General features: G+C 41.7%; 3 protein-coding genes across 3 annotated transcripts in view; 1 reads left to right on the plus strand and 2 right to left on the minus strand.

Moving 5' to 3' along the window:
- Positions 1–3: 3 nt before the first annotated feature.
- On the minus strand, positions 4–4,283 carry LOC120415025 (tetratricopeptide repeat protein 21B-like). The gene has a single exon (XM_039576390.2). The coding sequence runs from the start codon at positions 4,133–4,135 to the stop codon at positions 158–160; it is 3,978 nt and encodes a 1,325-aa protein (XP_039432324.1). The 5' UTR covers positions 4,136–4,283; the 3' UTR covers positions 4–157.
- Positions 4,284–4,332: 49 nt separating this feature from the next.
- Positions 4,333–4,869, plus strand: LOC120415030 (protein NATD1-like). The gene is made up of 2 exons (XM_039576395.2): positions 4,333–4,626; positions 4,682–4,869. Exons 1-2 carry the CDS (start codon positions 4,381–4,383, stop codon positions 4,802–4,804), a joined length of 369 nt encoding a protein of 122 aa, XP_039432329.1. The 5' UTR covers positions 4,333–4,380; the 3' UTR covers positions 4,805–4,869.
- Positions 4,870–4,909: 40 nt separating this feature from the next.
- Positions 4,910–15,284, minus strand: part of LOC128092444 (uncharacterized) — a 51,158-nt gene continuing 40,783 nt past the window's right edge. Inside the window, exons 9-15 of the mRNA XM_052706264.1 lie at positions 14,263–14,583; positions 7,497–8,215; positions 7,285–7,440; positions 6,918–7,226; positions 6,085–6,857; positions 5,750–6,027; positions 4,910–5,692 (exon numbers count right to left, since the gene is read on the minus strand). Of these exons, the coding sequence (XP_052562224.1) occupies positions 4,985–5,692; positions 5,750–6,027; positions 6,085–6,857; positions 6,918–7,226; positions 7,285–7,440; positions 7,497–8,215; positions 14,263–14,583 (3,264 nt within the window). The 3' untranslated portion in view covers positions 4,910–4,984. The remainder of the gene's footprint in view (positions 5,693–5,749; positions 6,028–6,084; positions 6,858–6,917; positions 7,227–7,284; positions 7,441–7,496; positions 8,216–14,262; positions 14,584–15,284) is intronic.

Here is a 15,284-nt window from a genome sequence, read left to right on the forward strand (position 1 = left end):
AACAACGAGTAACCCCAACACACACACACGAAAGTATCTGCTTAGTGCTTCATGTATTCGCGATCATGATATTCAATAAATATAATCTCAAAGATATTTAGCTTACACAATAAAAATATTATGTGGACGGATATGATCACTTTGTTTCACTGTTTCCTTAATTCTTCAGGTTGTTCCGGCACTTGTCCAGGATGTCTTTCTTGATGGACGGATAGTCGGGGTGGATCTTCAGCACCTGCTGACAAATGTCGATCGCGTCAGCATACCGCTTGACCTTCATGTAGTTAAAAGCCAGTTTATAACCCACGTTGGGCTTCGACTTGGCACTACACTTCCATGCCAAGTCGTAGTTGATCGCAGCGTTGCGATAGTTTTGTTCCTTCTCGGACACCAGTCCGCACAGTTCGTACGCCTTGGTGCAGGATTTGTTGTGTTCCAGCACCCGTTTCAGCAAATCGGTAGCCATATCAAACTTGCTGGCCTGCATGTAAAGATCCGCAAGCAGCAGCCACGATTTCTCCAGATAATCCGCCTCCTCAAAGGTCCAGTTGTTCTTGGCGATACGCTTGAGCTGGTTCTTGGCTCGCTGCGACTGTTTCAAAATGACGTAAGCCGATGCCATTCCGTACACAGCTCCCACGTGTTCCTTGTACTCTTCCTGTGACGCGATTGCGGTAAAGTCCTGCAGAGCACGATCGATGCTGTGCTTCTGGCGGGACGCCAGCAGGTGAAAGTTTTCCAACAATCTATGATTCAACGCCTCGTTGTCGATCACCCCAGGTCTGGGCTTGAGTTCCTTCAGCAACCTCTCCGCAGTTCTTAACGCCATAGCTCGAGAATCCTTAATCTCCAAGTCATCCGCCCCAATGTCGATCACCCCCTCATTAGGCAAATCACCGTCCGGATTCAGACAGATCTCGATCATGTTGTAAATCGCCTGCTGGCCCCACTCCGGATCGCGTCGGCAGTTATTGAAGAACCTCAACGCACTGTTGGGGTTCCCATTGTACCACTCCTGCAGTCCCTTACAGTAATTCAAGCCAGCCTCATTGTCCGGACGCAGACACTCGTCTTCAGCTCGATTCAAAAACGGCTGCACATCGTGCAGCGTCCCTGATCGTCGCATAACCTCAATCAACCTAGCCAGCGCCGTCCAGTACGTCGGCTGAGAAATCAACAGCTGGGAAAAATGATAAGCAGCGTTTTCAAAGTCCATCCTCCGGAACGACAAATCAGCCATCATCACCGATGCCGCCTCGTTGTTCGGGTCGTTCTGCAGGATCGTTGCGCACGTTGCCTGACACTGGTCCATGTTGTTGACCTGCATGTAGGTCCGGGCCAACGCCGCCAGCAAACCAATCTCATTCGGGGTTATCTTGAGCGCTTCCTTGTAGTGGTGGATCGCTTGCTCGTTGTCCCGAATCGCGATCGACTGCTCGGCCATTAAAACGCAGATCCTGGCCAGCATGTTGTTCTGCTCGCTCAACACCGAATTCTGGTCGACAAGCATACGCTTCTGGATCTTGTACTGGTTATCTCGAGCTTCCTTCAGCGTGTTCAGCGACGAACTCAAGTACCCGGCCTTTTCACGAATCCGTGCCAACAGCAGCAGCTGCTTGGTTCTTGTTTGAAGTTTGGAAATGTCTCCACTTTCTCCCTTGGACAGCTCGATCTCGTCCACCAGCGTCTGTTCAGCGTTCGAGTACTGCTTCAGCTTCAAAAACAGCTCCGCCAAATCCAGCTTCAGCAGATAGTTTTCAGGGGAAGCAATCGCTTCCTGGTAGTACGCGATCGCCTTCTTGTACTGGTGGGTCTTCACGTACGCCCGACCGAGCTTGCTGGCCAGCAGCGAATCTCTGGGATTCTGCTTGTGGGCTTGCTTGTACGCTTCGATGGCGTCGTCCGGTTCCTGGATGGACATGTACGCATCGCCCAGCATCAGGTAGCTTGACGGTCCTGGGCAGTTGGCAACCAACTCGCGGAAACACTGAGCATACGTCAGCCGGTCCTTCTTGTGGACCAGATAGAACTGGGCCATTTTGGTTTTGGCTTGGACGTAGTACGGTTGATTCGGACGGATGTTCTTCAGCAGTTCAACTGCCTTGTTAAAGTTGCCTTGCTGCATGTAGAAATCGGCGGTTGCGATTGTCAGCCGACCTTCCTCAGTGGTTGAGGTGAACTCGGATGAAACCATCTGCATCAACTTTAACGCTTCCGAGTTTTGGTTCATGAGAACGTGCGTGTTGATGATCTCCAGGTAGAGCGTAAGCAGATCTGCGGTTCCAAGTGTCGTACGATCGGCCATCTTCTTCGCGGAAGGTGATCTGTTAGCGCTTCCGGTCGAGCTCAATCCGCAGATGTTCATCGCCGTGAAGAAACTCTTCAGTCCGTCTTCGTACCGCTGTTGGTTCTTGTACACGATTCCCTGCAGCAGGTGGTACATCGGATTCTCGCGAACCTTAAAGTCGTGACTCAGACAAATCTCCAAGCTTTGCGCTGCCCGCTGGTACGACTTTTGCTGGATGTGGATCTGGGCGATCAACAGGTGGGCATCGGAGTAGGTGGGATCAATGTCGTGCAGGATTTTCTGCAACGTAGTCGCAGCGGCTCCCACTTCCGAGCTGAGAAATTGGACCTTGGCAAGCAGGAAAGAAGCTTCCACGAGTCCCGGACAGGCTTTGACGACCGAATCGAGAATGTTGCTGCACTGACGCAGAGTTGGATGGAGGGCGTCAACCGAGATTATGTCCGCGTTGTGCTCAGCTGGGGAATGCTTGAGGAGTTCCTTAACGAGTTCCAGCAGGAAATCCGGATTGAACTGACGCAGGTACTCCGCGCCGTACGAGAGGGTCTTTAAATTTTTGAACTGAATTTCGCTGGCTTCAATCAACAGTGCAACGGCTTTGTCGTGATCGGTTTGATACAGGATTGACGACATGAGCAGCAGGATGGGAATCTTTTCATCGCCCTGAATTTCGGTCAGGAACTCAATCTGCTGGGACACCTGCTCGGAAACGCCGGATTCCATCATCTGGCAGAGGGTTAGTCCGCACAGAGCGTACATCGAGCTGTCGTCAATTTTTGAAGCTGTTTTGAACAGTTTGGTTGCTTCCTTGTACTTTTTCTGAAGCGCTGTTTGGTAGCCGAGCTCGGTGAGGAATTCCGCATTTGATGGATTCAGTTTGTGAGCTTTCTCCGCGAAGAGGTAGGCTTCCGCTAAGATTGCTGGATTTCTTCCGCAGATTCTTGAGAATAGTTGTCCGGTGCGCATGAACAGGTCTCCGTTGGCTGGTTCGATCTTTTCCATGGCTTTGAATAAATACTGCAAGGCGGATACGCTTCCGGTAAAGTTGCCATCTTTGGCTATGAGAATCAATATTTTCAGCTGAAGCGCTTCCAAGTTTGTCGGTTCCAGGTTGAGAATTCTGGTTGCAGTTTCCACTGCATTGTCCCAATTCCAGTTGGAAAGATTGCATTTCATCTTCTCAACTAGAGGAATGTTTAGTTCGGGATATCGGACCGACAGGCGATTCAGCACTGAAATTGCAGTTTCGTAGTCGTTGTTGAGCTGATGGTAGCGAACTTGCCCAATGTTGGCATCGAACTGCTTGCCCTGCTCGAGTGCCTTCTCGAAAAGGTCCAGTATGAACGACGAGCGATGTTTGTTCAAATACAGCTCACACCACCCTTTCAGCGAAAGAACTTCCGGGCTACTTGGGCTGAGTCGCATAGCTTTGTCCGCGTACTCGCGAGCCTTGTCAGTTTTCCCGGTGAGAAACAAAAACAGAGCCGAATAGTAGGCCGAAGTCGCAGTAAGCCGTTTCCGTTCATCTTTCAGCTTCCCATCCAGCTGAACAATTTCCTCCTTGTCGATGACACTGCAGCGTTTGTGGGCGTACATTAGACTGAGAATGACGGCCATTCCAAACTCCCGGTCCCCTTGTAACTGGTTCAACTCCCGGATACCTTCCTGCAACCGGACTCCCTCGAGCACCAAAGCCATTCCGTTGTAGTAGCGGAAGCTGGTGTCCGCGGTGTACTTGGCCATCGCCTCCAGCACCACCCGGTGCATGGTCCGGTACAGCTTCTCGCGACCGTAATAGATTATGATACTTTTGTAGTCTTGCTCGTCCATTTTCGAATCCTTTCGCAGCAAATTTCAACCAAATTATCCCGATTTCAACTTTTCTTCACTCATAGTTGTTTTGTTTACGGTACTCTCGTTGCCATGACAACTGTTGCGCGTCATAGACTGGCAGCTTGCTCTGAAGATTCCAACTGGAATCACCACTACAATGACACCCGAGATTATGACACTACCTGTTTACTGTCAATTCCGCTCTCGTCCGATAAGTTTGTTTACAGTTTTCTTCAAACAAAATGTTCCCGGTATCACAGGTGCTGTCCCGGTCGCGTTATCTAACGCGGCTGGCCAAGGCGGAGATGTGCTCCGGCGTGCTGCAGATCGGTCACGATCCGACCCAGGCCGAGTTTAGCGTGCATCTCAACGAAAGCAAGGCATTCCTGAGCTATAGACTGGACCGGAAGGCACGGTTGCTTAGCCTGGACCACACGGAGGTGCCGGCCGTGTTCCAGGGAAAGGGTGTCGGGAAGAAGTTGGTGGAGGTCAGTAGATGATTGAAGGTTTGTTGAGCTTGACTTATTTCTGGACCATTTTTAGGCCGCTTTACAGCACGCGATGCAGGAGGATTTGAAGGTGAAAATCTATTGCGACTTTGCGCTCAAATACTACAGGGATAACGAAGCTCAACTAGCGGGGAAGATTAAATATGTTCCCGAATGAGGGGTAATAACCAAACACAGAAACAGGTCATTTGTTAGCTTTAGTATGCAATAAATATATTTTTTAACAAATCAACGACTTTCACTCAATAAATTGACGCAGAACTGTGGTAAAATGGTAACATTTATTGATTCTACAAATTGTTCTAAACTAAAAATTACTAGAGTGCATCACACAATATCAAACATCAAAGATAAACTGCTGGTAGTTGATCTTGGGCCCGATTTCCCGCTTCCATCTGAGCAGCTTCATGATCGTGTCCCGCATGCGCTTCAGAATCTCCTTGTCCATGGTCTGGAACGTACGCGAGTAGCGGAAAAAGATCTGCTCGTACATTGCGAACTCGTTCTCGGTGGAAATCTTCCTCAACAGGATGGAAACGTCCTGCAGCGAAAGATACGATCGCACGTCAATCCACTCGTTGAACAGATAGTCCAGCGTGTACTTCAACGCGATCTTGTTGTGGCTGATCGAGGACAATATCTGACAGTTGTACAGACTAAACAACGGGTCTTTCAGCAATGCGATCGTCTTCTTGATCAAGCTAATCTCCCGGGTACATCCGAGTGCCTTCACCAGAATTTTCTGCAAGTTGATATCGTCCGAGTTGAGGAACCGCTCGCGAACCAACTTCCACTCGTTGACTCCGCTGTACTTGACCACGACGCAAGTCGCCTGGAACAGGTCGTCCTCGGAGAACTGGAATGGCGAAGAGGTGCCTTCGACGAAAATCTCGCGGAACATGCGCTTCTGATCCTCGATGCAGGCGGCCACGCCCAGACGGCAGGCCCACTCGACCAGCAGGGACGAGATCAGCGGGTTCCGTGAGTCGGCCGTCTCGGTGAAGTTGTTTTCGTACTTTTTCGTTATGAGAAATTCGAGAAAGTGCTGGAAAAGAGCGATCGCGTTAATTTGGACTGATTGATCTTCAACGTTTGGTCATACCTCAACGTGAACATAGCTGGGGTGATCCTCCAGGGCTTCGTAGATAAACTTCAGGTTGTCCAGGGCACTCTTCCACGGTTGGTACAGTTCGTCGTTCTTGCGCAGGAACGAGATCACGTTGAACGCGATCGAGTAGTCGAGCAGGCCGAGGCGGGCCAGATTCAGCGCGTCGTCGACGATGGTCGTCAGCGTACTGTACGGCAGAGTTCGGAAGTTGCTGTTCAAAACGTGCGCCAGTCGCGTCCAATGGGCGACCTCGTAGTTCACTCTGTAGTAGCCTGAAAGAATGATGATCGTGGAGGTTACGGACTCAAAGAAGGTCACGATCAACTTACCAATGCCACTGGGGTTAACGATGACCCACGTATTATTCGTAATCATTTCGCAACTAGTCTCGATCGTCAGCAGGTTGTTCGAGTCCACCAACCAACGCACCTTCTCCATGAACAGCTGCTTGTTGGTATCGTTGATGAACGTCACCGGAATGGTCCATATCTGCTCGCTGATTTCCTCCTCAAACGGAATCATTCGCTGACGCAGCTCGAAATGGCCGCTGTAGTTGTTCCGTCCGATCTCGATGATCGGGTACTTCTCAAAGTTGGTCCAACTGTGCAAAAAGCTGTTAAACGTGGCGTCCGTGTGGCGGTTGTTGTTGTTCAGGATCTCGATGATGTCGATCGAGTCGTTGTTCATCCGGCGTGAAAAGTACTCCCGAATAAACGCGTCGAACGTTTCCTCGCCCAGCGTGTAGTTCATCATGCGAAGCAGACTCAACCCTTTGAACCGGACCAGCTCAAAGTGGGCGTCCTCTTCCCAGGGGTTCGTGAGGACGTTCAGAGGGGACGTTTTCACGTTGGTCTCTTCCTGCATCGCGCGTAGCTTGCCCTCCAGCAGGAAGTCGTCCATGTCGAACGAATTGTTGTTCAACTTTCTCAGCGCGATCGACTCCATGTACAGCGGTATTGACTCGTGCAGCCAGTGCATCTCTTTGTTCTTGTAGTCCGCCAAGTTGTGAATCCACAGTTTGGCGAGCTCGTTGGAGATGATCCTCAGCAGCGTTCCGTCCGGCGTTGGGAAGTACGTTTCGTCCTTGATCAGTCGCTTTTCGCTGGTGAAGAAAATGAGAATCAATCGCTAAACTAAATTTTTTTAAGAGCATCAACCATACCTTGACAGTATCATGCCCTCCTTGATCTCCCGCACCGAACTCTCCGTATTTGGGATCGTAACGTACTTTATACTGTCGTACGGGAAGTTCATCCGCATGTAGTCCTCGTAGACGTTCATAACGGCAGCGAATACCGATACGATCTCCTTCAGGTAGTTGTCGTAGCGATTTCGCGTGTACGCGATAAGATGGACCTTTTCCGTAAGCTCGTACCGTTCCGGGGTCATGTCAGTGATGATGAACCCGATTTCAGATGCCCGGACCATGCCCGTGGTGTTGTACGTATCCACTACGACGGCTTCATTTTCCCTAAAGCAGACGAGGTATCCCTTAAAACCATGATCTACTTTCAAACTGATCTACTTACATTGGTTCAGACATCTCGAATTTCATACTGGAAGCTGTGTTCATGTTCACCTTTCTTGCTATGTTGATCTCGAATGGTGATCGGAAGTTGTGATCGTCCATGCACGGATACAGCTTCCGTGCGTTATTCGGCTCCAGTACAGTCGCCGCTATGAACCTGTAGACGATACCCAAACTAAAGAACTAAATTCCAGAACACCAAAAAACACTTACTTGTGACTACCCTCTCCATCTTCGTAGTGCGTCCAGTACAACCCCTTATCGTTGGTCATGTTCCCAGTAAAGTTGACCTTCACGATGTAGTAGATGTCCTTCTTCATTTCCGTACCCAAGTAAATGATCATCTTCTCGTTCGACTCATCAAACTCCAAATCCAAAATCTTGATCGTTACAAAGTCATCCGGCGGAAACACCGGATGATGGTAGAACACACTCTTATCGATAACCGTCGCATTCTCCTCGTAATCCTCATCCAGCACCTCCCCCCCACTATTGCTGTCCACCGTCGTCGACGTCACCCCACCTCCTTCTTCCTCCACAATGGCCTCAACCTCCGTCTCATTCCCAACCACCTGGCGACGCTTCCTCCTGTGCAGCCCCCACGTCATAATGTCCTCCTCGCTCAAGTCCCAGTCCAGATCCTCGTCAAAGTCCGCGTTGGTCAGCCGGATGCTCTTGAGCACCGTGACGTCCTCCATCCGGATGTTCAGGTTCTTCACGTTCAGCTCGATCCGTTTGCTGTTGTGCTTCTTGGACGTAACGGTGATCCACACGACGCCGCTGTACGTGAACGGAGTGGCCGTCTCGTTGAAGGTCGGCTGCAGGAACAGGCGGTAGTGCTTGGGGATGACGTGCTTCGGGATGCGCGATCGTTTGTCGATCAGGTACGCGCGATGGTTTAGGAAGTCCTCGAGGGTGATGTTGGGTTTGTGCTAGGGTAATTGGAAACAACAGATAATATTTGAAAAAAGTTATGTTATATGAGTCTTTAGGATGGTTATGACCAATTTTCCAAAATATGGTGTATTTTAGAAAATACATTATTTTTGAAATAGTATTTTTTCTACACAAAACTCCGTAATTTAGAAAAAAATGGCAAAATACTGTTTTCTAGAAAATACTAAAATTTTCTCACAAAGCTGTACTTTTTAAATACATACATTTTTACAAAATACTGTTTTTTGAAAACATTAATTTTATACTAAAAAAAACCGTAATTTAGAAAATATTAAAATTTCCTAAAAATGGGTATTCTAGAAAATTTAAATTACCATAGAATATCGTATTTTGAAATAACTGAAATTAAAAAAAATATCGTATTTTTGAAAATACTTATTTTCATACACAAAATACCGTCATTAACAAAATTTTGAAATTTTCTCAAAATATTGTATATTTGAAAATACTCAAATTTTCACAAATAGCGTATTTTCAAAGTTTAAATAATTGAAAATTCTTTAAATTAATGACGGCTTATATTTTTTTTTACAAATATCGCAATTTAAAATAAATGTTTTTTTTTTAAATAACCTATATTTTAAAATACTTTTTTTTCCAAATACCGCATTTTTTTCAAATACTACAATTTCAAACAATACTAAATTTGCAAAAAACAGGTTTATCAAAAAAAAAAAAAAAACAATAATTTCATAAAATACTGTATTTTTTTTTCAGTTCTCTCAGATTTCGGTAATTCGATTTTTTTTTGTATTTTTTAATCCGACTGAAACTTTTTTAGTGCCTTCGGTATGCCCAAAGAAGCCATTTTGCATCATTAGTTTGTCCATATAATTTTCCATACAAATTTGGCAGCTTTTCATACAAAAATGATGCATGAAAATTCAAAAATCTGTATCTTTTAATTTTTTGATCGATTTGGTGTCTTCGGCAAAGGTGTAGGTATGGATATGGACTACACTGAAAAAAAATGATACACGGTAAAAATTTTTTTGATGATTTTTTATCTAACTTTTTGTCACTAAAACTTGATTTGCAAAAAAAAACACTTTTTTTATATGTTTGAGAGGACATCAAATGCCAACTTTTCAAAAATTTCCAGGTTGTGCAAAAAATCTTTGAGTGAGTTATGAATTTTTGAATCAATACTAACTTTTTTCAGAAAATCGAAATATTGGTCGCAAAAATTTTTGAACTTCATTTTTCGATTTAAAATCCAATTTGCAATCAAAAAGTACTTAAGTGAAATTTTGATAAAGTGCACCGTTTTCAAGTTAAACTCATTTTTAGATGACTGATTTGAAAATAGTCGCAGTTTTTCATTTTTTTAAATTAGTGCACATGTTTGCCCACCTTTGAAAAATTTATATATCGACGTCGTCGTGCTATCTTGTCGCACCCGCCATTTCGACGTTCCGAGAAAAACGCGTTTTAATGTTTGATCTTGAATATTCAAAAACGAGAGCACGCAATGTAAACAATAACAAACACGTTTTGTTTGGCTGACCATTCTGTGCATTGTCCCAAAGTTTGGTTGAAGTTGGTTGCTGGAGTCCCGAGATATAATTACAAATGTTTACGGTAGTCTAGCTTGTACGTGCGACAAACGCATCCTGACTTTCCTGGCCTGAAATCCCTTTGGACTTTTGTCGCACTTACATCAATTTTCATGGAGTGACAAGATAGCACGACAAGATTGAAACTACTTTCATATATAAAGTGACAAAAATGCACGGAGTTTTTTCGGGTTTTGTTGAATATCTCAGGATTGAAATCGAATTTTGGGGATCTGTGAAGGTCAAAAGGTGAGGCATTGTGAGCTGAACAAAATGGCGTTCTTAACTCAATTTGGCCCAAAATGCACGTACGACAAGTTAGCACGATGGCGACGATATATGAGTTTTGAGGGGTTAGTAAGATGGGTATTCGACCGCGATTCTCCAGAAATTCTCCGTCGGCGTGCCTTCCGATCAACGGTGATGTAGAAAGGGCTTCATTCATTAAAACTATTTTATATCATAAGCCTTAAAACATATTCGTCGACGTGCCTTCCGATCCTCGATGATATGGAAAGGACTTAATATAGCAATAAAAAACAAAAATCGGATCGTTTCTATCGAAAACTATATAAAGAGAACAAAAATAAAATTCATCGGCCAACGAACGCGCGAACTAAAAATAAATGAAAAAAAAGAAGAAAAAGAATGCCAATCACCCCATGTACACAAATAGCGACACAAAAGAGACGGAAAATAACACGAAAAAAAACAGGACAGCGCGTCCCACAAGCACCGCACTACTCGTTGAGATATTGCCATGCAAAGGTTTAAAAACAGGAAAATTGATGTTTTCTAAGTCCCACCCAAACAACACACCATTTTCTAATGTCGATATCTCAGCCACTAATGGTCCGATTTTCAATGGTAAAATATGAAACATTTGTGAAATTTTCCGATCTTTTCGAAAAAAATATTTTCAAATTTTTAAAACCAAGACATTTCAAAAGAAAATATTTTTTTCGAAAAGATGTATTCATGTATCATTTAACATCGAAAATCGGACCATTAGTTGCTGAGATATCGACATTAGAAAATTGTGTGTTGTTTGGGTGGGACTTAGAAAACATAAATTTTCCTGTTTCCTTTGCATGGCAATATCTCAGCAATTATGGGTCGTATCAACAAAGTTCAAAAATGCAAAATATAGCGACTATTTTCAAAAAAGTCACCTAAAAATGGATTTAACTTGAAAACGGTGCACTTTATCAAAATTTCAGTAAAGTACTTTTTGATTGCAAATTTGATTTTACATCGAAAAATGAAGTTGAAAAATTTTTGCGACCAATTTTTCGATTTTTTGAAAAAATCAGTATTGATTCAAAAATTCATAACTCGCTCAAAGATTTTTTGCACAACCTGGAAATTTCTGAAAAGTTGGCATTTGATGTCCTCTAAAACATATAAAAAAATAAAAAAAATTAAAAATAGTGTTTTTTTTTGCAAATCAAGTTTTAGTGACAAAAAGTTAAATAAAAAATCACCCTAATTTGTTTTACCGTGTATCATTTTTTTTCAGTGTAGTCCATATCCATACCTACCACTTTGCCGAAGACACCAAATCGATCAAAAAATTCCTTCAAAAGATACAGATTTTTTGAATTTTCATGCATCATTTTTGTATGGCCAGCTGCCAAATTTGTATGGAAAATTATATGGACAAACTAATGATACAAAATGGCTTCTTTGGGCATACCGAAGGCACCAAAAAAGTTTCGGTCGGATTAAAAAATACAAAATTAAAATTTAAGAAAAAAGACCGATTTCGTAGAGAATTGCTCTAGGGTGACAAGAAAAATTAAAATTTTGGAAAATCTCAAGAGATTCTTCGATTCTTCATACAATAATGAGAAACTGTGCCAATTTTGTGCCAAATCGGTTCAGGTTAAGGGGTCGCTTTTAGTCGTTGAAGTTTATATGAGGAAAATCGCGAAAATGTATGGGTAAAAATTGTATGTTTTTGCAAAAAAAAAATATAAATATTGAAAAAACAATTCATAGTTTGAACATTTGCACGGAAAAAGGTTTTCATAATTCATTTAACACTAGTTCAGTTGTTTTGCAATCATTAGTTTTCAAAAATGTAAGATTTGACGAAAACAAAAATTTTAGCGAAAAAAAAGCTATTTGCGATAGATTTTTTAATAAACCCAAACATGCTATAAATGATTCTTAACGCAAAGTAATATAAATTGATTTCAGCTGATTGCACTTAAATTTCCATTGAAATTTTGAAGTTTTTTGGAAAAAATATTTTTTCCCCTGATTTTTTGAGCCAACTTTTTTTTTTGGCAAACTTATGGGAAATTAGACGAGCTTTTCGGTAAAAATATTTAAGAATATTTAAGACAAAAACCAAGTCTGTCATATAGAAATTGCCAAAAACCACAAAAAAAAAACATTTTTTCAAAATTTCATTTTTAAAACCGCTGTATCTTCCCAACGATTGGGCATAGGACAATGGTCAATATGGAGACTTTTATGTAAAATTGTCTGGAAAATCGATTCCCACTACCGGTTTTCACAAATTTTGACGTTTAGACCACTTTTCAAAAAACAGTTTTAGTAAATGATTTTTGTGTTTTTTAGGAGCGACATACCATCCTGCATTTTTCGTCAGTCTTTTGGTTATATTTTAGGCTATATCCTCAAAAATTTTGAACGAAAAAAAATCTTGACATCACCTTTAAATTTATGTTTTAGACTTAAAAATCAAAAAATCTCATAGATGTGGCGAGTATTTTTGTTTCAGTGTATTTTTTTTTCAGAAAGCCCGTCCAATTTCCTATAAGTTTGTTTTTGAGCACTTTTGATACGACGCAATAGCTTCGAGATACAGTAATTTTTGAATTACAAAATACAAAAATATTTAAATACCTTACGCCCTTCTCAAATGTTATTTTCGAGTACTATTGGCTCCATATGCACAAAAATGGCTTATATAGGCCTAGGATAACATGTCTACAAAGTTTCATTGAAATCGGAGAGGGTCGGGTACAAAAGTACCAGAAAAATCCTGATTTGAGCTGGAATTGCTCAATAAACAGCATTTTTGTTAATTTTGTACTTCTTACAAAATATCTTATTTTTTAAATACTTAAATTTTCTTTAAATGACGTAGGTATTTTTGAAAATATTTTTTTACAGTACTCAATTTAAAAAAAAAACTGCAGAAAATCATGGAAAAAAAAACAATATTTTTACAAAATACAGTTATTTTTTTAATTTAGTTTTCTTATAAAATTTTCACAGAGAAACTGCAGCTACGAAAATATTTTTTTTTTACAAATAAAGGTTAAAAAAACGACGCGGATTTTAGTTTCAGTGCTAAATACTAGTTTTTTTTAAAAAAAGGTGCATTGTGGGTAACAAGTTTCACGAGATTCTGTATTAATTTTCTGTACATGAGATGTTTAGTGTAAAATACAAAAAAAATCACAAAATACCATATTTTTGAAAAAAAAAAATCTGATTTTTTTTGTAATTTTGACAACATTACTACACTAATCATTTTGATGTGAAATATCAAAATATTGTGTTTTTTTTTTATTCTTTAAATGTCACAAAATGACGTTTTTTTCGAAAACTCAACAAATGTACACTTATTTTATTTTTTTTATTTTAGTTTCCGAAAAACCGTAAATTTGAAAAAAACAGCCAGGACTTGTTAATTGTTAGGTTTGTATGGGACTTCGTATATTCGAATCATGTTGACAAAAAAAAAATGTGTTCGTTTTTTTTAATTTTATTTTTTTTAACATCACAATCGAGTTTGTAACCCTATGTTAGTCAAATTTGGATGGATGATTGCTTATAAAATTAAAATTACCATTTTCTTAGTATTTCATAACCATGTCATTGGCTGAAATCTTGGACAGACAAAAATAGAACAGAAGAACAGAATGATTGTTTTTGGTTTCGTAATTCTTCCAAAACCTTCGAATAATCGAGTCCGAATTATAATAAAATTTTGTCAATATACCGTAGTTTTAAAAATACTATTTATGCTGATTTTCAGTATTAAACATCGCGGATTTGGAACGGATTTTTATCGCATCCGTGCATGTAAGGGTAAATGCTCCTTGGCTTAACAAAAAACTTTTTTTTAAGTATGTGGTATGAACCAGATCCGGAAATGAACTAGAACTTAATTTTGTCGATTGCAGCTAATGAACAATCAGCCATTTATTGACCTTTGAAATGATGAGCTGTGTTATAAAGGGTTATATTAAAATAAATCATATTAATCCAATATAAAAGCAGTAATCTCGTCAACTGCCTCAGCAAGTGAGGTCATAATTATGCAAATTTGTCCCGAGCATTTTATGCAATATTTGTTTGAGCGTAATCTACCAACAATAAAAAATTGTAATAAAATCTTGTCAGCTTTTCAAAATGGTCTAAATTGCAGTTATAAAGTTCTGTTGGGGTCTTTTTTTTTGCTTAGACACTGAACGGAATCTTACCTCATACGCATACTTGGTGCTGAAGAAAATCGTAAACGACATGAAAAAGATGAACACAAAGATCAACACCGCAATGCTTATCCCTCGGCAGATCGACACGAAGCAGCCTCCCTTTCGCGAGTACTCAATGTTGTTATCCTCGGGCGAGTGCGTAAACACAAAGTTCGCCCGGCTGTTGCCATTGTTTCTAAACTCGGCCGGAGTCCCGCCGTATCTGAACACCATCTTTCGTTCCGCCTCCCGATCAACCGAACCCATCTTGGCTTGGCTGATTCTTCTTATTTGCACGTTGTTTGAGATAATCACATTGTCACACACTAATTATGCTTGTAAAACGCGATCATCTTCTCTGGCTAATAAAAAAACCGGAAATTTCCACCCTCGAACGAACCAAAAAAACACCTGAACCGAACCGCGCACTGGCCTCGACTGACTTTGCGCGAGATTTTATCCGGTTGATTGCTCTTTTGTCGTCCGAGTGAATATTGTTTGTTCTCCTCCTAAAAAAATAAAGAATCACCACACACAAGCGCAAAAATTCGCGCGCTCGCGACGTCGATTCAATGCAAATTTGTCACCAAGTCACACTTATACAGAGAAGAGAAAAGAACCCAGATTGATCGCGCGAGCTCCTATTCAAATTCCGTATCAACTGGTTCCAGCATCCACGAGGGAAGTCAGAGATGCTCTGAGCCAACGAGTGTCCAGTTCAGTAACGAAAAACTAGATTGTGACGTTGAGCCGCCTACCTGGCTTATCTTTGTGCAAATATGTATAAAAATGCTGTGTCGGTGTGTGACGACATGGTCTCTTCTCTCTCTTTGTTGTGATGCGCGCTCCGAGTTACAATAAACGTGTATACATAACATAACATAACACAAAAAGATGTTTGTTATAATGAATGGCTTGGGCTTGCATGAATGACTAAGCGATGTTCGGGGGGTGCGGAATATCAGTCAGAACGAACACAAACTGTGATTTGATGCCGCCGACGTTTGAGTTTTGGGTGACTTATCTGTAAT

The sequence above is a fragment of the Culex pipiens genome, chromosome 1 (genome assembly GCF_016801865.2).
Source record: "Culex pipiens pallens isolate TS chromosome 1, TS_CPP_V2, whole genome shotgun sequence".
NCBI classification, from domain to species: Eukaryota; Metazoa; Arthropoda; class Insecta; order Diptera; family Culicidae; genus Culex; species Culex pipiens.